A 19,522-nucleotide genomic window follows, 5' to 3' on the forward strand; every position below is an offset into this window, starting at 1 on the left:
CTCCTGTCTGTGTTCCAATGGCACGTTGTGTTAGCTAATCCAAATTTATAATTCTAAAAAGGCTAATGGATCATTAGAAAACCCTTATGCAATTATGTTAGCACAGCTGAAAACTGTTGTCCTGATTAAAGAAGCAATAAAAAAAAAAAACTGGCCTTTAGACTAGTTGAGTATCTGGAGCATCAGCATTTCTGGGTTTGATTACAGGCTCAAAATGGCCAGAAATAAAGCACTTTGAAGAAATGTGTCAGTCTATTCTTGTTCTGAGAAATGAAGGCTATTCCATGCGAGAAATTGCCAAGAAACTGAAGATCTCGTACAACGCTGTGTACTACTCCCTTCACAGAACAGCGCAAACTGGCGCTAACCAGAATAGAGTGGGAGGCCTTGGTGCACAACTGAGCAAGAGGACAAGTACATTAGTGTCTCTAGTTTGAGAAACAGACGTCTCACAAGTCCTCAACTGGCAGCTTCATCAAATAGTAACCGCAAAACACCAGTCTCAACGTCAACAGTGAAGAGGTGACTCCGGGATGCTAGCCTTCTAGGCAGAGTTCCTCTGTCCAGTGTCTGTGTTCTTTTGCCCATCTTAATCTTTTCTTTTTATTGGCCAGTCCGAGATATGGCTTTTTCTTTGCAACACTGCCTAAAAAGGCCAGCATCCTGGAGTCACCTCTTCACTGTTGGTGAGACTGGCGTTTTGCGGGTACTATTTAATGAAGCTGCCAGTTGAGGACTTGTGAGGCGTCTGCATCCTTATTAGCATACTGCACACATAGCACTCATTTTCACAATACAACTGGCAATGCCTGAAAACCACTGGTGCATGACATCTTGGCAGGCTGTCATAGTCAGCCAGGAAATCCATGCTGTTAGAAGAACGCTAAATTATATTTAATAATGTCAATATGAAGATTCCTTGCAATCAATTAACTCGACTATTTCATGCAGCATGTTTTGTACGTAATAGGACTGCTCATATTATCTGCAAGTTTTCCTTTCGATAAACAATTCAGTGTTTTGCTGTAGAATTTGGACAATAGAATGCTGTCTGTCAATCCACAGTAGTTCTGTTGAACTTCACAAAAACACATTGCGAGGTTCAGCTCAATCACGAGTCCCATCATATTCTTCTGAGATGAAAGAGAAATGCTCAGTTCTGCTCGTTTCTCTGCATGAAAAAATATATATAAAAAAAGGGAAACAACTCCAAGAAACCAGAAGGCTACATTTTCCTCTAGTACAGGACTGGAGAAGAATGGTGTGCTTGAGAGTGAGGAATCACATTTCAGTGAGACAATAAAATGTGCAGGAAAGCAGAAAAGGGTTTATTCATGAAGCAGTGGGCTGACATGTAAAGAATATGGAATTTGCAATGTTCCATTTCCCTGAGAGCCCCTATTATATTGACCTCAACAAAATATTGTCAACCCACCCAGCCTCATTCTGACTTAGTCTTCAGCACATTGGAAATCCTAAAAGAGGATCAATTGACAATGTGACATACAACGTACACATGCACACACAAAACATTTTCCTAGTGAGGAAGGTAGAAAAATAAATGACCAAAATACTAAAGTAGAGTTGTCTCTTCTTGACTGGTGTTGTTGAATCAGCAGATTGGTTATTATTTGTGAGAGATGTTAGTCTTCCAGTTCGCACTTCCCATCTTTTCAGCACTGCATAGTTTATTTGGTGGGCATGTGCGAGAGTGTGTGCGAGTACAAGATGTGATCAGAAGATCCCTCTTACCTTGTGCCCAGCAGGTGTGACCCCATCCTCCGTGACGCTTTGTCCATTCTGAAAAGAAACAAGACAAAAACACAGTTTCAGTGCCAAGATGGTTGCTGTGTGTGTGTGTTTGTGTGAGACAAATAGCAACCTAGAGCATCCATAGTCATTACTGCTACTTTGTTCCTAAACTGACAAACCCAATAATCTATTGCAAACACACTTTCCCAGTGGGTTTTGCCTGTTGAAAAGGCCAACCACTTATCATCCAACAATGCATCCAGCGGAACCATTGCTAAGAGCCCTTTAAAGGGAAACATCCATGTGTTATGAGTCATAGTATTATCAGTCTGCACATTAGTTCCCAGAATGCACAGTATGGACCAGAGGTTAAAACTAGAGGTCGACCGATTAATCGGAATGGCCGATTAATTAGGGCCGATTTCAAGTTCATAACAATCGGTAATCGTTTTTTTTTTTTTTTTTTTTTTTAAACCTTTATTTAACTAGGCAAGTCAGTTAAAGAACACATTCTTATTTTCAATGACGACCTAGGAACAGTGGGTTAACTGCCTTGTTCAGGGGCAGAACGACAGATTTTTACCTTGTCATCTTGGGGATGCAACCTTACGTTCACTAGCCCAACGCTCTAACCACCTGCTTTACGTTGCCAAGGTAAGTTGCTAGCTAGCATTAAACTTAACTTATAAAAAAACAATTAATCATAAACACTAGTTAACTACACATGGTTGATGATATTACTAGTTTATCTAGCCTGTCCTGCTTTGCATATGTGGTGCGCATTCGCGAAAAAGGACTGTCTTCGCTCCAACGTGTACCTAACCATAAACATCAATGTCTTTCTTAAAATCAATACACAAGTATATATTTTTAAACCTGCATATTTAGTTAATATTGCCTGCTAACATGAATTTCTTTTAACTAGGGAAAATGTGTCACTTCTCTTGCAAACAGAGTCAGGGTATATGCAGCAGTTTGGGCCGCCTGGCTCGTTGCGAACTGTGAAGACTATTTCTTCCTAACAAAGACAGCCGACTTCACCAAACGGGGATGATTTAACAAAAGCGCATTGGCGAAAAAAAGCACAATCATTGCACGACTGTACCTAACCATATTCATCAATGCCTTTAAAATCAATACACAGAAGTATATATATTTTTAAACCTGCATATTTAGCTAAAAGAAATCCAGGTTAGCAGGCAATATTAACCAGGTGAAATTGTGTCAGTTCTCTTGCGTTCGTTGCACGCAGAATCAGGGTATACAGAATCTGGCTGGTTGCGAACTAATTTGCCAGAATTTTACGGAACTATGAAATAACATTGTAGGTTGTGCGATGTAACAGGAATATTTAGACTTATGGATGCCACCCGTTAGATAAAATACGGAACGGTTCCGTATGTCACTGAAAGAATAATGTTTGAGATGATAGGTCATTAATATGGTCAAATCCGGAAACTAAGGTTTATTATATTATAGTTAAGTCTATGATTTGATAGAGCAGTCTGACTGAGCGGTGGTAGGCAGCAGCAGGCTCGTAATAGTCAAAGGTATATGGTTTAGAGAGAAATAGTCGACGCGTCATAATTCCTGTAATAACTTGCGGCTGAACTTGAAAGGGGTTCCTTCGTTATTTTACCGTTCATGTCTTCCATAGAGAATGTCTTGATCTACTTCAAATAAGGTCTGGGTTTTGTGCTTAAACCGCCTCGGCGTTTTGATACCCGTGTAAATATCACTAGATAACGTTTGTCAACATATTTTCATAAATCCACTCTACAAAAAAATGTATCTTTGCTTATATTGATCAGAGTTATATCCTATGGATATCTACACAGTTATAAAATTGGCAAGGTGGTGTAACCCTAAACCAAATACAGACCTTATTTTAAGTTAATCTAAAAATATCCTATGGAATAAATGAAGGAACCGCTTTTCAGATTTTGTTAGAAGGTGTCATGGGAATTATGACTCACACTTTGGTAGTCAATTCTTACCATGCCCATTATTAAAATAGGATTTCCTGCATATAGAAATTACAGTTTTTGTTTTCAGCATTCATCACAGGTAACTTAAACTCTATTTTTATTATTCAAACAGTTGAGAGTATTTGTCTCCTAAGCAGACTCTTCAGTATCGTTGTCACTTCAGAGCTGTGTGTGTGTGTGTGTGTGCGCGCACACACACACACACACACAGCTCAAAAAAATAAAGGGAACACTAAAATAACACATCCTAGATCTGAATGAATGAAATAATCTTATTAAATACTTGTTTCTTTACATAGTTGAATGTGCTGACAACAAAATCACACAAAAATAAATCAATGGAAATCCAATTTATCAACCCATGGAGGTCTGGATTTGGAGTCACACTCAAAATTAAAATGGAAAACCACACTACAGGCTGATCCAACTTTGATGTAATGTCCTTAAAACAAGTCAAAATGAGGCTCAATAGTGTGTGTGGCCTCCACGTGCCTGTATGACCTCCCTACAACGCCTGGGCATGCTCCTGATGAGGTGGCGGATGGTCTCCTGAGGGATCTCCTCCCAGACCTGGACTAAAGCATCCGCCAACACCTGGACAGTCTGTGGTGCAACGTGGCGTTGGTGGATGGAGCGAGACATGATGTCCCAGAAGTGCTCAATTGGATTCAGGTCTGGGGAACGGGCGGGCCAGTCCATAGCATCAATGCCTTCCTCTTGCAGGAACTGCTGACACACTCCAGCCACATGAGGTCTAGCATTGTCTTGCATTAGGAGGAACCCAGGGCCAACGCACCAGCATATGGTCTCACAAGGGGTCTGAGGATCTCATCTCGGTACCTAATGGCAGTCAGGCTACCTCTGGCGAGCACATGGAGGGCTGTGCGGCCCCCCAAAGAAATGCCACCCACACCATGACTGACCCACCGCCAAACCGGTCATGCTGGAGGATGTTGCAGGCAGCAGAACGTTCTCCACGGCGTCTCCAGACTCTGTCACGTCTGTCACATGTGCTCAGTGTGAACCTGCTTTCATCTGTGAAGAGCACAGGGCGCCAGTGGTGAATTTGCCAATCTTGGTGTTCTCTGGCAAATGCCAAAACGTCCTGCACGGTGTTGGGCTGTAAGCACAACCCCCACCTGTGGACGTCGGGCCCTCATACCACCCTCATGGAGTCTGTTTGAGGCCTGCTGGAGGTCATTTTGCAGGGCTCTGGCAGTGCTCCTCCTGCTCCTCCTTGCACAAAGGCGGAGGTAGCGGTCATGCTGCTGGGTTGTTGCCCTCCTACGGCCTCCTCCACATCTCCTGATGTACTGGCCTGTCTCCTGGTAGCGCCTCCATGCTCTGGACACTACGCTGACAGACACAGCAAACCTTCTTGCCACAGCTCGCATTGATGTGCCATCCTGGATGAGCTGCACTACCTGAGCCACTTGTGTGGGTTGTAGACTCCGTCTCATGCTACCACTAGAGTGAAAGCACCGCCAGCATTCAAAAGTGACCAAAACATCAGCCAGGAAGCATAGGAACTGAGAAGTGGTCTATGGTTACCACCTGCAGAACCACTCCTTTATTGGGGGTGTCTTGCTAATTGCCTATAATTTCCACCTGTTGTCTATTCCATTTGCACAACAGCATGTGACATTTATTGTCAATCAGTGTTGCTTCCTAAGTGGACAGTTTGATTTCACAGAAGTGTGATTGACTTGGAGTTACATTGTGTTGTTTAAGTGTTCCCTTTATTTTTTTGAGCAGTGTATATACACATATTAAAAAAAGTAATAATAAAAATAAAAAAATTAAATAAAAAAAATAAAAATTAAATCGGCTGATTAATCGATAGGCTTTTTTGGCCCTCCAATAATCGGCATTGAAAAATCATAATCGGCCGACCTCTAGTTAAAACACCAGATGAGATAATTGCTGTGTAGTTTCACAAGAGCAGACAATCTACAAATGTCATGACGAGAAGAGAATGAAGGCATTTGAAGACCATTACTTGAGCCTCGCCACTTTCTAGTGAAATCACACTGTCATTAAGGCTAATAACCAATAGTAACCATGTTTAAAAACTTCAGGTAGCTGGGGTGACAACAGGAGACGATGACGTGTAATTGACTAAATGTCTTGCCCTTAGCAGAATATATGTTGCAACAGTACGGAGCTGTGCAATATCCAACAGCCACAGGTGATTAAAAGAGTATCTCCGGAGATGTTCAATCTAAAAACAAAAGAGGTTTCTGTTTCTTCTGAAGCATTGCTAAACAACCTCTTTTATCATAGCAGTCAGAATTGACTTTGCTGCTACAGTATATTGCAATGGAAAAAAACTGAACAAATCAAACAAAGAGAGGGGTTTGGACTAGCACTAACAGAGCCCCCCTCCCCACCTCCTTCCTCCCGGTCATGTCACAATGGAGAGCGAGGCGACGCTGAAGTCAGACTTCCTCTCCTACTCTTTTCCCTTGACAACAAAACACAGTTATTTTCTTTTAACACACACAAAACGGCAGGCAGCAGAGCCAGCCAAGACATCGATTGGCCTTGAGTGGTGATAAAGAAGTAGGGAAGAAAGAGGGGGGGAAATGGAAAAATGGCTTTTCCGAGGCACTGCCCTTGGTCTCAGGGAAGAAAAAGATCTTTACATGTCCACGATAGTCATCTCCTCACAGATCGATTGGTGTGTTGGGCTACAAAATAAATTAGCATACCATGGAAATGTTTTGTTGAGTCAGTCTCAAAGGCTGCGTTTACACAGGCAGCCCAATTCTGATATTTTTCATGAATTGGTCTTTGACAAATCAAATCAGCTCTTTTGCCAATAATTGGGCAAAAGACCAGAATTGGGCTGTATGTGGAATGGCAGCCGAAAGGACCAAGAGTGAGACAACATTGCTGTGGCCTCTGGTACAAATCAGGCGCTCAAGATGGAAGTAGGATTACAGTAATATGAAAACTTGTTAAGCTATCAAGTCTAGGAAACACAATAATGAGCTTCTCAAAACCAGCCTGAGGTTTTATGAGTGCAGAAGGCAGATCAATATTTTATCAGACTTTAAAAAAATAAAAACACTGCAGTTCAACTCCAAATGTATTTTATCTAGACAATGAGATTCTAGGACGTGACGTGCCTCACACCATCAGATTCACATCCATGGAGGTAGGACATTTTTTTGTTTGTTCGAAATGTTAAGAAATCTATTTATTTATTTTATTTAAAATCACCTCAACGTAATGGGCTGTGGAGGTGATCTAGGGTTGGGCGGCATCCAGATTTCTTATCGTCCTCCTTTTCTGATCCTGGGATTTATGGTATTACGGTGTTAGTACACAAGGGGACACTAAAACTGAAGAAAAAAAGCCCATTGGACGTTACCAGAAATTAGCACAAGTAATAGAGAATTTCCATTGAGGCTGCGACCTAAATATGTTAACAAGCTCAAACGAAAATAAACCAAGGCTGTCAAAGTGAACGTTAATAACGCATGAAATGTTTATCGGCGTACATTTGTTTGATGCCGTTAATCGCGTCTTCATTTCTTCACCACACCAAACCTTTAAGCGCACGCGTTTCTGCACAAACCCCCTTTAAGTGCAGAATCCAACGCTGAACACAACTACAATCAATGCTTGTGCCTTTACAATCACTGAAGACCGTGTGCCTCTAGCCAAAAAGTTATGCCCAAGTTAGGGAAAAGTTATGCCCAATATTACTGGAGCGTTTTTTTTCCTATGACGCGGATACGTAGGCGTAGGCCTACTTAAACATTGGGAGCATTAATAGCTGTATGTTCGTGACTTGTGTTGAAAATGCTATTAAAACATTATGTTCATAATTTTGTGTTTCAAAGCATAGTATGCATAGTAACTCAATGCACTACTTTTTAAATTATTTTATCTTCTTCAGGGCCAAATTTGAGCAAATTCAAAAATAGTGATTAAATCGCGATTAACTTGATTATTAAATAATTTGACAGCCCTAAGAAACTAAATTGCAAATACAGGCAATCCAGCTGAAAAAGTTATACAGCTATAGGTAGAAGCTACCGAATGTCATTTTTGGACTGAATGAAAGACATTGTGCAAATGAACAAAGTTGTGACAAATGCTGGTCTGAAGGAAGAAGAGCACTGGCTCCGGAGCAGCATGTGTACACGCTGTGTCTGTGTAGGGCAACGGGCCTGCCTGCTCTGTGAAGAGGGGTGAGGAGCAGAAAGAGGGGCTGAGAACAGAGGAAAAAAAAGCAAGGAAATCAAGATACAGTATCTGTCCAGCTGCCACTGCTAACTCATCCAGAGCACTTTGACTTCTCAAACACAGCAGAAAGCTACCCATCACCTTATTAATTCAGCCACTTACTCAGCTAACTTGCCCTTAACACCTGTATACGGGTTGAAAATGGCAGATTGGGCACTAATAAAAGCCTAAATTGGAAGACAGTAACATGCTATACATGACGCCAGAGCTCTGTCTCTGCGCTTCACAGGTCAGTATGGGCTTTGACTGACAGCCATTCTAAACTTTAATTTTTAAAAAATATATAAAACAAACATTTTGTTACATACACCAGATAGGCTCCGTAAAATGTGTCATCTTACAGGGACAGCCATAGCAGTTGCCCCCATTCCTCCTGCTAAATTGGGCAACTTTTTTGTTGTCCAAGTGAGGGAAATGCTGTAAATTGAGAGGACTCAATGTATTTTGAAAGATGACATTGAGGATTATAAAAACAAAATATTTTAAAAAATACAGTTTTGGTGACATACAAGCAAGCCAAAAGACCAGTGAGTCCAAATGTGCACTTAAGTTTTATGATATGGAAATCTGAAGTCACATACAGTGTCAAAGTTAATGGCCCGAGGTGGTGAGGTATATGGCCAATATACCACGGCTAAGGGCTGTTCTTAGACGCAACATGGAATGCCTGGACACAGCCCTTAGTCGTGGTATATTGGGAAGGCAGGAAGCCTAGCGGTTAGAGCGCTGGGCCAGTAACCGAAGGGTTGCGAGATCGATCCCCGAGCTGACAAGGTAAAACTCTATCGTTCTGCCCCTGAACAAGGCTGTTAACCCACTGTTCATAGGTCATCATTGTAAATAAGAATTTGTTCATAACTGACTTGCCTAGTTAAATAAAATGTAAAAAAATATATACCACACCTCAGGCCATAAACGTTGGCCAAACCCGAGGTGCCTTATTACTATTATAAACTGGTTACCAATGTAATTACAGCAGTAAGAAAAGAAAATTGTTGTCGTCATACAGTCTGATATACCACAGATGTCAGCCAATCAGCACTCAAACCACCCAGTTTATTTATTCATTCATACATACAGTTGAAGTCGGAAGTTTACATACACTTAGGTTGGAGTCATTAAAACTCGTTTTTCAACCACTCCACAAACGTCTTGTTAAATGACTCCACAGCGAAAAATATTCAAGTTGTTGGGAAAGTGTGAACACAGATACAGCGTATTGAGATGAAATTATACTGTAAATATACAGTACATGTTTTTCATTGCGCCAAAGATGAGAAGATAGCAAACTGGGACCTAAAGAAGCCTGGTGGTGATCCAGTGACAGCACATGAAACGGGAGACGAGCGAAGGGATGGGAATGGAGAGCCAGGAAGGGAGGGAAGGAGGGAGATAGGAATTGAGGGGTAACATACAGTAAGTGCTATATGACAACCCTGGAATGAATCTGTAGCTGTTACAGTCTCTGGTTTCAAGACACAGATTGACAGGAAACAAGCAGCTCATCAGCTGTTATCGGATAGCTAACAGAGAGTAGCTCCTCTCACGGAGTGGATGTATTCAGTGCATGTTGTGATTACCACATTTCTATTCTGATTAGACATTCATAACAATAGGCTTGCAGATTTAACATCCTACTATTTAGAACTGCAGTTGTACAGTGTAGACAACAATAAACAACTGACATCGTCATCAACTATAGTATAGCAAAGGACCAATGGTAGGATTTGAACAGAGTTCGTACTTTGACAGTCAGTGCCGTGACAAATCTGCCATAAAGCTGTTCATGAATATGACCTTGGCTTGTCCCATCGGAAAGTAACCCAAGCACAACTGTTCAATCAATAAACCCCCAGCTCTTCAAACCCAGCCGTGACCGTCTGTCTATCAGGGGCAGCGCTCTCCCTTTACATCTCAAATCAATCTACCTTGGCCTCGTCTCTCTTTCGGTACAAGGTTGGAGTGGAGCCAGGTGCCAATGAGAGCTGTGCTGTGACAGTAGTGACTTACAGCCTCAAGCTAAAATGAGAAAGCTCCCAGTGTGATGCAGTCAAAAGGCATTAGTCATCTAGCTCTACATTACTACACATTGACAATTCCTGCTCCTCTCGAACAAATTGTATTCAAACATGTTGGAGAAACAGAACAGTCATTTCAGCTTTGTCAAGGGAGCAGACTTTATCTGAATGATCTCTAGCCGTGGAAGCCTCCATGGGAGGAAGTTCATTTGTAATCAAATGGATTAGGCGAGGTGCATTAAAGCAGAATTTCGTTTTTTCATAACCACATCTCTATTTCTGCTGTTAGAATGGATGGAGAGGTATCGCTCAAGTCGCAACCAAATAGAATATAACGCTGCGGATAAAGTTCGTAATGACAATTTCATGTGTACAACATACCTGCAACACTATACTGAGAGCTTATTTAAATTATTTCTAAAAAGGACATATTTTAGGTGGGGTTTTTTCACAATGTATCATGTTTTTTGCCCGAGTCCCCATACTGCACAGAGGATTAAGTGAATCACAGGTTGGGGTAAATTTGTCAAAGACCAGTGAAATAGCAAAAGGTGTCTGGACCATTCCATTTACATCACAAATAGAGATTTAGTTGTAAAAAAGCAAAACTCTAATTTAAATTGCCCTGATCCGTGGTGCAGGGAAGACAAGCTGTGGTGGTATAGTACATAATTACATTCAGAAGGCATTCATCAGGTCTCCCGAGTGGCACAGTGGCGTCACTACAGATCCAGGTTCGATCCCGGGCCTTGTCGCAGCCGGCCGCCATGGAGAACCATGAGGCGGTGCACAATTGGCACAGCGTCGTCCTGGTTAGGAGAGGATTTGCCCGGCCGGGATGTCCTTGTCCCATTGCGCTCTAGCGACTCCTGTGGCGGGCCGGGCACATGCACGCTGACACGGTCGCCAGTTGTACGGTGTTTCCTCTGACACATAGATGCGGCCGGCTTCCGGTTTAAGCGAGCAGTGTGTCAAGAAGCAGTGTGGCTTGGCAGGGTCGTGTTTCGAAGGACGCACGGCTCTTGACCGTCGCCTCTCCCAAGTCCATACGGGAGTTGCAGCGATGGTACAAGGCTAACTAATTGGATACCACGAAATTAGGGAGAAAAAAGGGGTAAAAAGTTAAATAATAAAAAAATACTATGCACTCAAAAGCCAGGACATGCAACGAGGAAAGATGGCCAGACTCTCACCCACCCATAAACTGCTAGTTTGAACAGGTTTAAAAAATTAAAAATGGGACAAACTGATCCATGATACAACACAAAATTATAAGCGCCTCAGCACATCCCACTTCAGCTGCATTGTATCATTCACATGGCTACATTGAAAGAGTTTGATTAAGTGCACCGGGCTATGGCCTGTGACGTGAACGCGCAAAAGAGATGAGGGAGGAGCGCAATCTCAAATCGAACAGTAATCTGCGCCGCTCGGCAACGATGTCAACAAGGCACCATTACACGGAACCCAAACCGGCTGGGCACGCGCGCCATCGTGCATAAATGTATTTTGTCCCCCCACACCAAACACGATCACGACACGCAGGTTAAAATATCAAAACAAACTCTGAACCAATTATATTAATTTGGGGACAGGTCGAAAAAGCATTAAACATTTATGGCAATTTAGCAAGCTAGCTAGCTAATTTGTCCTATTTAGCTAGCTTGCTGTTGCTAGCTAATTTGTCCTGGGATATAAACATTGAGTTGTTATTTTATCTGAAATGCACAAGGTCCTCTACTCCGACAATTAATCCACACATAAACCAAATTGTTTCTAGTCATCTCTCTTCCTTCCAGGCTTTTTCTTCTCTTGACTTTATATTGCGATTGGCAACTTTCATAAATTAGGTGCATTACCGCCACTGACCTCGTTCGTCTTTCAGTCACCCAAGTGGGTATAACCGAGGAGATGGCACGTGGGTACCTGCTTCTATAAACCAATGAGGAGATGGGAGAGGCAGGACTTCTATTTTAACCCTTGGCAACGCAGACGCTTGTTGGCACAATAATTGAATAACATAGATTTCTACATTTATTTTGCAATGCTCGAGTTGTGTGGTCATCCTGTTATGCATTGTTTAGAAATGTACAACATTTATTTTACATAAAATATGTTTGAATGTTCTAACTAATTTTCATTGGAAGGCAGATAAAGTCTTTATCAAAAGCAACCACTTTTGCACGTGAAAACAGAATCCTATTACTCCACGTGCTTAACCGACGTCACATTTCGTTTTGAGCGACTCTAGAGACTGAAGCGAGACATCCCACTCCCTCATGTTTTCTGGTTCATACACAGTCAAACTAAGCAGATGAGACCCAACTGTTACTGCATTGGTGCCTATGGGAGAGCCACCCATTTTTTTTAAAGGATTAAAGTCCTGAGTGAGACATCTATTCACCACCTTTAGCCGACTGCGCCATCGGTCAAAACGGGTCACCTGGCTCACACCCAGAAAGGCAACCAGATTCCAGAGCGAATGCAATAAAGGCGCCCACATACTAGTGAACGTCCGTGCCTCGCATACGCCCTTAAAATATATTCACTTGAAACTAGGAAAAAGCAGCAATATTACTGTTTGTCCCTCTTGGGACATAATAACATAGCCAGTATACACTTCCTCAAAAGTCTGAATAAATTGAAGATAACATTACAGATTCTTGATTTTACGTTTTTGGTCTTCAGCAATGTTTGGTGCAGTATTTCTCAAGTGTTTTTTTTTTTTTTTGCATATAAAACTAGTCATCTCTTGTTTATTGACAAACACTTAATTGAAGAATCCCATCCAATAGTTCCCACTCCTACTAGTACTGTTGACCAATCACCGACGACGGGGCACTACGGAACTTCGACTTGTCGCAACAAAAAAATGTTGTGTGCAAACTCAGAGGGGAAAGAAAACCTTGCCGAACACCAAAACGTCGTCATAATGTATGCGCGAACTGTTTATACTACGAAGCATGCGACAGGGTTCGCAAGCAAGTACACCATCCCCAATTTAACAACCAGATTAAAGAATATGTTGCATTGCCTGTCAAAAACCTATTGCATTTTGGGCATTCATTTGGCAAATGTATTTACACGAGCAACAATAATCAGAATGGAAAAGTTTAGGCTACGGATATTTTTGGCACGCGGAATGAAAATAGTACTTTTAACAAACTGTTCAATGGTGTCCTTACCTCTGAGTCCAGTGTAACTAGCTCCATTTGGGGCCAGGGTTCCGCAAGGTGTGCAAGAGGCATTCTGCAGGTTTTTAGTTTCTCCCTCTGCTGCCGAAATACAAGTTGAGTTTGCCCAGATTTATGGGGTTTTAGATTGAGGTTGCGTTGCCCTGGACAAGGTCTTCTTCATTCACGAGTTGAAGTCCGGTCCGTTGAGATGTAGCCTATCACTTCAATCCCCGATGCAAGACATGCATCCAGTCGCACTCCGCAGCCGTTTACTACAAACTAATATAATCCCTTCAAAATGACGTCGTATAATGACCACCTCCTCAGAAACATGCAATAAGCACAATAAAAATAACTTGAGGCTTTGAGCAAAAACGAACCCCTTTACACGGGTAGCCTACGTTCAGATTTGACGAGGAGAGAGGTGCTGGCTGTAGCTGCGACTGTGCAGCTTCCACGCCGTTTAATAGGCTATCGCTATGCAATTATATTCCTCCACCGAAATAATTAGCCTTCTCTTGTGTCCATGTAACCTAATTAATCGACGACGCAGCCTATTATATTATAGGCATACAGCTTCTCTTTTCCTCTGTATTTCTGAGAGCTTCCTCGGAGCGGGACTTGGTTCTGTCCGCTGGTTCATCCTCCAGAATGTAGCGTATCAACTCGACCAATTATTGTCAGACTCCAGACGGATTTCATCCAGCCCCTTCTTGGTCGGTCCGCCCAACCGTATTTTCGCCATCCCCTGGAGGCTGGTTGAACTGCAAATTATGCATAGGCCTACGTAATGCGCCAAAAGCCCACCATTTGCGCTTGTATACATGAATCAAATAAAATGTTGGTAGCGTAATAAGACCTTGAAGAGGATTTAGTTTAGTATGACACAAAAAAAGAAGGGAAAGAAGAGAACAAGAAGAAGAATAGGGCGATGATGGTGATACATTTGTATGCACAGAGGTATCATGCTAAAAAGTTAACCCCAAAACCTAACCTTAATCCTAAACGTTGCCCCTCAATTTGACTCATTTATAGCGTCATATAATGAGTTTAAAGATATTGAATTTGTCTATCAATGTCCCTTCAAAAAAGACATGGTACATGATGCATTTGGGTTTGAAGGAAACCAGATTGATACTTTACATTTAAACATAAAAATTCAATACAATTTCTTTGAGTGCGGTGTTATCAATTGATCTGTGCATCGTCGAGGGCCATTGTGTTCATGTATAGGCCTATGTGCATTTGTTTAGGTCTTTGTTTCCCACTGGGCACACTGGTTGAATCAACGTTGTTTCCACGTCAATTCAATGAAATTACGTTGAACCAACCTGGAATAGATGTTGACTTGACGTCTGTGCCCAGTGGGTTCTTTGGAAACCACCAACATTTGCCACAAAGCGTTTTCATACAGAGTGCAGGTTGGAGAGAATAGTGCTCTGCTGTGTTTCCCTCTCCATCTACTCCATTGACTGGGCTGAGTGGACATTGTTCCTGGTTGAATTGGTTACTATTGGCAACCAGCCAGCATCTACCATAGAGGCAGGTGCCGGCTAGATCTACAGTATGACAAAAATTAGGATGGATACTTGCACTATTAATGTATTCTCAATTTAAGCCATTCACACGCACACACACACACACACACAGGCTTGTTTAACTAACCTTGTGGGTACACACAATGAATTCCCATTCAAAATCCTAAAATGCTAGCTTGCCTAATTAAAGTTTATGTGACAAAACAAGGAAGTATAGTGTAGAGAATAATTGAACCATCTAAACCGCTGTGAAATATATTTTCCATAAGCAAAAATATTGTATTTTCAGCAGTTTGAAGCTTGTGTACAAAACCAAAAGTCAATGAGAGATCTATAAATCACATTTCTATGTGAATTTGGTTGGGTCGCCCAAAACGTTAACCCCAAAACCTAACCTTAATCCTAAACCTAACCCTAACCCTAAACCTAACCTTTAACCCCTAACTCTAAACCCTCTAGAAATAGCCTTTTTTATCCTCAGTTGGTTACATTTTTGTTTGTTTACTATTCTTGTGGGGAATTTACAAGTATAATTAAACATGTCCACACACACACACACACACTAGCCCTTATGTAATAAAACGTTGTACGAGCCTTGAGCTGAAATAATTATTCTCATGCTCAACTGTTGCTACGCAATGTGGCTGTATATGCATTGAGTTCTGAACACTGATACAAGACAGAACAAAGGACAAAATATTACATGTACTGAATGTGCTGTATCAAAATATTGGTCTGCTGTAATTGCATATTAAGCTTTCATAGCAATCGGCCCTCATAGCATAACTACCATGGAAGCAAAACCCTCAAGTATCTCACACCAAATTGGGGCGGCAAGTAGCCTAGTGGTTAGAGCGTTGGACTAGTAACCGAAAGGTTGCAAGATCGAATCCCCAAGGTAAAAATCTGTCGTTCTGCCCCTGAACAAGGCAGTTAACTCACTGTCCCTAGGCCGTCATTGTAAATAAGAATTTGTTCTTCACTGACTTGCCTAGTTAAAATAAAAGTACAATATATTGTATGGCATGTTCCTGCATCTCTGAACACAAACACCTATTTAGTGCAGATTGCACAGTTCTGTTATGTCTCAAGTGGCAGCCTAAATGTACAAAACCATTGAACTATAGTTTCCAAAGGATTTTCTTGTATTCAACTCTTTTTCCTCTAAGATGTGTCGCAGAGCTTTGGAGAAAAAAAAATCACAACAATTGATACAGCTTGGTACAAATTATTCAATAATTTGTCAAAGCCTCCTAAATATGACAATCCCCTCCAGGGTTTCCCAAACTCGGTCCTTGGGACCCCAAAGGGGTGCACATCAGAGATGGAAAAGGTAGCAAGACATCTCACTGGCCCCATTTTTCTGGTTCATATAATGTCAATTAACTAAGTGGATCAGAACCAGCTGCTAAGGGCATTGGTGTCTGTGGGAGAGCTACCCCTTACAGTTAGTAGACCGGAACTGTGACCATTTCTTTCAATAAGTAAGACATCTTCATTTATCGAACATCTTTGGTGATTGTTTTTCTTCCAACTAGACAGATCCATTACAAATTGCTCTTAGCCGGGTTAGGGCACACTAACGCCACTTAGGGGGTGGTCATCCATCACACATGCTGTGTCGCATTCCATTTTTTTCCCCAAACTCTAATGAACTAATTTGTCCCAGTGATTGATACAGAGCAGATACAGACGCCAAGGGAATCCCACAGGCACTCCCTCAGTGGTCTACCTTTCCCTCACTACACAACTCTGTTGAAACTGTTACTGTATCAGTCTTTATTTCCCCCTGGCCTGGCATCCAAAGTGCAACACACACACACACACACACACACACACACACACACACACACACACACACACACACACACACACACACACACACCTGCCTAAAGGGATGTGAAGCTGAATGTCATGTCTTGCTCTATGACAACATGCCAGTTAACACCCACTAATCTAATCGAATAAAGTGTCAGTGTGGTTGTGCACTGAGAAGCACACTTTGTAATGAAAAAGAAGTAGGTTTGATTCTTTGATGCTGCATGCTACTGTTTGTATAGAGAAGGACTATCAGGCTTTACAGTATGAATCAGCAGAGACTATGGCTTTCAATCTCAGAGCTAATCCTAATAAAAAATGCAATCCATTTTCCCGATTCAATTTTGGCTAATTATACATTTTTGTATAACAGCTCGATGAAGGTCATGGTTCGTTTTAAAGCAGCATATCTGTATACAGTGGTAGTAGCCATAAGGGACTATGGGGCCGATTCACACATAGAAAATCTATTCCTTTTTTACACGTTTTGATTTAAGCACTTCTCAGTATTTGGTATTCAGACTTACCGTATGCAGGTGCGTCATGAACTCTTTGGGTGTGGCTCCCTTATGCACATTGATCAAATATAATTCAACCTCCGAAAACCTTCCCACTTGTTGGCCAACAGATTTTCTCATGGAGTTTTCATTCAATAGGGGTTTCAGTACATCTAAACCCATCCCTTTAAATAGGGTGTACCTTTATTTGGAATTTTCTTGACAGATTTTACATTTACATTTAAGTCATTTAGCAGACGCTCTTATCCAGAGCGACTTACAAATTGGTGCATTCACCTATAATATCCAGTAGAACAACCACTTTACAATAGTGCATCTAAATCTTTTAAAGGGGGGGGGGGGTTAGAAGGATTACTTTATCCTATCCCAGGTATTCCTTAAAGAGGTGGGGTTTCAGGTGTCTCCAGAAGGTGGTGATTGACTCCGCTGTCCTGGCATCGTGAGGGAGCTTGTTCCACCATTGGGGTGCCAGAGCAGCGAACAGTTTTGACTGGGCTGAGCGGGAACTGTGCTTCCTCAGAGGTAGGGAGGCGAGCAGGCCAGAGGTGGATGAACGCAGTGCCCTTGTTTGGGTGTAGGGCCTGATCAGAGCCTGAAGGTACGGAGGTGCCGTTCCCCTCACAGCTCCGTAGGCAAGCACCATGGTCTTGTAGCGGATGCGAGCTTCAACTGGAAGCCAGTGGAGAGAGCGGAGGAGCGGGGTGACGTGAGAGAACTTGGGAAGGTTGAACACCAGACGGGCTGCGGCGTTCTGGATGAGTTGTAGGGGTTTGATGGCACAGGCAGGGAGCCCAGCCAACAGCGAGTTGCAGTAATCCAGACGGGAGATGACAAGTGCCTGGATTAGGACCTGCGCCGCTTCCTGTGTGAGGCAGGGTCGTACTCTGCGAATGTTGTAGAGCATGAACCTACAGGATCGGGTCACCGCCTTGATGTTAGTGGAGAACGACAGGGTGTTGTCCAGGATCACGCCAAGGTTCTTAGCACTCTGGGAGGAGGACACAAGGGAGTTGTCAACCGTGATGGCGAGATCATGGAACGGGCAGTCCTTCCCCGGGAGGAAGAGCAGCTCCGTCTTGCCGAGGTTCAGCTTGAGGTGGTGATCCGTCATCCACACTGATATGTCTGCCAGACATGCAGAGATGCGATTCGCCACCTGGTTGTCAGAAGGGGGAAAGGAGAAGATTAATTGTGTGTCGTCTGCATAGCAGTGATAGGAGAGACCATGTGAGGATATGACAGAGCCAAGTGACTTGGTGTATAGCGAGAATAGGAGAGGGCCTAGAACAGAGCCCTGGGGGACACCAGTGGTGAGAGCACGTGGTGCGGAGACAGATTCTCGCCACGCCACCTGGTAGGAGCGACCTGTCAGGTAGGACGCAATCCAAGCGTGGGCCGCGCCGGAGATGCCCAGCTCGGAGAGGGTGGAGAGGAGGATCTGATGGTTCACAGTATCAAAGGCAGCAGATAGGTCTAGAAGGATGAGATTAGAGGAGAGAGAGTTAGCTTTAGCAGTGCGGAGAGCCTCCGTGACACAGAGAAGAGCAGTCTCAGTTGAATGCCCAGTCTTGAAACCTGACTGATTAGGATCAAGAAGGTCGTTCTGAGAGAGATAGCAGGAGAGCTGGCCAAGGACGGCACGTTCAAGAGTTTTGGAGAGAAAAGAAAGAAGGGATACTGGTCTGTAGTTGTTGACATCGGAGGGATCGAGTGTAGGTTTTTTCAGAAGGGGTGCAACTCTCGCTCTCTTGAAGACGGAAGGGACGTAGCCAGCGGTCAAGGATGAGTTGATGAGCGAGGTGAGGTAGGGGAGAAGGTCTCCGGAAATGGTCTGGAGAAGAGAGGAGGGGATAGGGTCAAGTGGGCAGGTTGTTGGGCGGCCGGCCGTCACAAGACGCGAGATTTCATCTGGAGAGAGAGGGGAGAAAGAGGTCAAAGCACAGGGTAGGGCAGTGTGAGCAGGACCAGCGGTGTCGCTTGACTTAGCAAACGAGGATCCGATGTCGTCAACCTTCTTTTCAAAATGGTTGACGAAGTCATCCGCAGTGAGGGAGGAGGGGGGGGAGGGGGAGGAGGATTCAGGAGGGAGGAGAAGGTAGCAAAAAGCTTCCTAGGGTTAGAGGCAGATGCTTGGAATTTAGAGTGGTAGAAAGTGGCTTTAGCAGCAGAGACAGAAGAGGAAAATGTAGAGAGGAGGGAGTGAAAGGATGCCAGGTCCGCAGGGAGGTGAGTTTTCCTCCATTTCCGCTCGGCTGCCCGGAGCCCTGTTCTGTGAGCTCGCAGTGAGTCATCGAGCCACGGAGCAGGAGGGGAGGACCGAGCCGGCCTGGAGGATAGGGGACAGAGAAAATCAAAGGATGCAGAGAGGGAGGAGAGGAGGGTTGAGGAGGCAGAATCAGGAGATAGGTTGGAGAAGGTTTGAGCAGAGGGAAGAGATGATAGGATGGAAGAGGAGAG

General features: G+C 43.1%; 1 protein-coding gene across 2 annotated transcripts in view; it reads right to left on the reverse strand.

Moving 5' to 3' along the window:
* LOC115162588 (ribosomal protein S6 kinase 2 alpha) overlaps positions 1-19,522 on the reverse strand; it is a 167,166-nt gene that overhangs the window by 113,654 nt on the left and 33,990 nt on the right. Inside the window, exons 1-2 of one of the 2 annotated variants that reach the window (XM_029714045.1) lie at positions 13,201-13,917; positions 1,753-1,800 (exon numbers count right to left, since the gene is read on the reverse strand). In XM_029714045.1, coding sequence (XP_029569905.1) covers positions 1,753-1,800; positions 13,201-13,263 — 111 coding nt within the window. In that variant the 5' untranslated portion in view covers positions 13,264-13,917. Of the gene's footprint in view, positions 1-1,752; positions 1,801-13,200; positions 13,918-19,522 lie in introns of those variants that run through there. The other variant, XM_029714041.1, reaches the window with a different exon arrangement.

This window comes from Salmo trutta, chromosome 25 (assembly GCF_901001165.1).
Source record: "Salmo trutta chromosome 25, fSalTru1.1, whole genome shotgun sequence".
Taxonomy (NCBI): Eukaryota; Metazoa; Chordata; class Actinopteri; order Salmoniformes; family Salmonidae; genus Salmo; species Salmo trutta.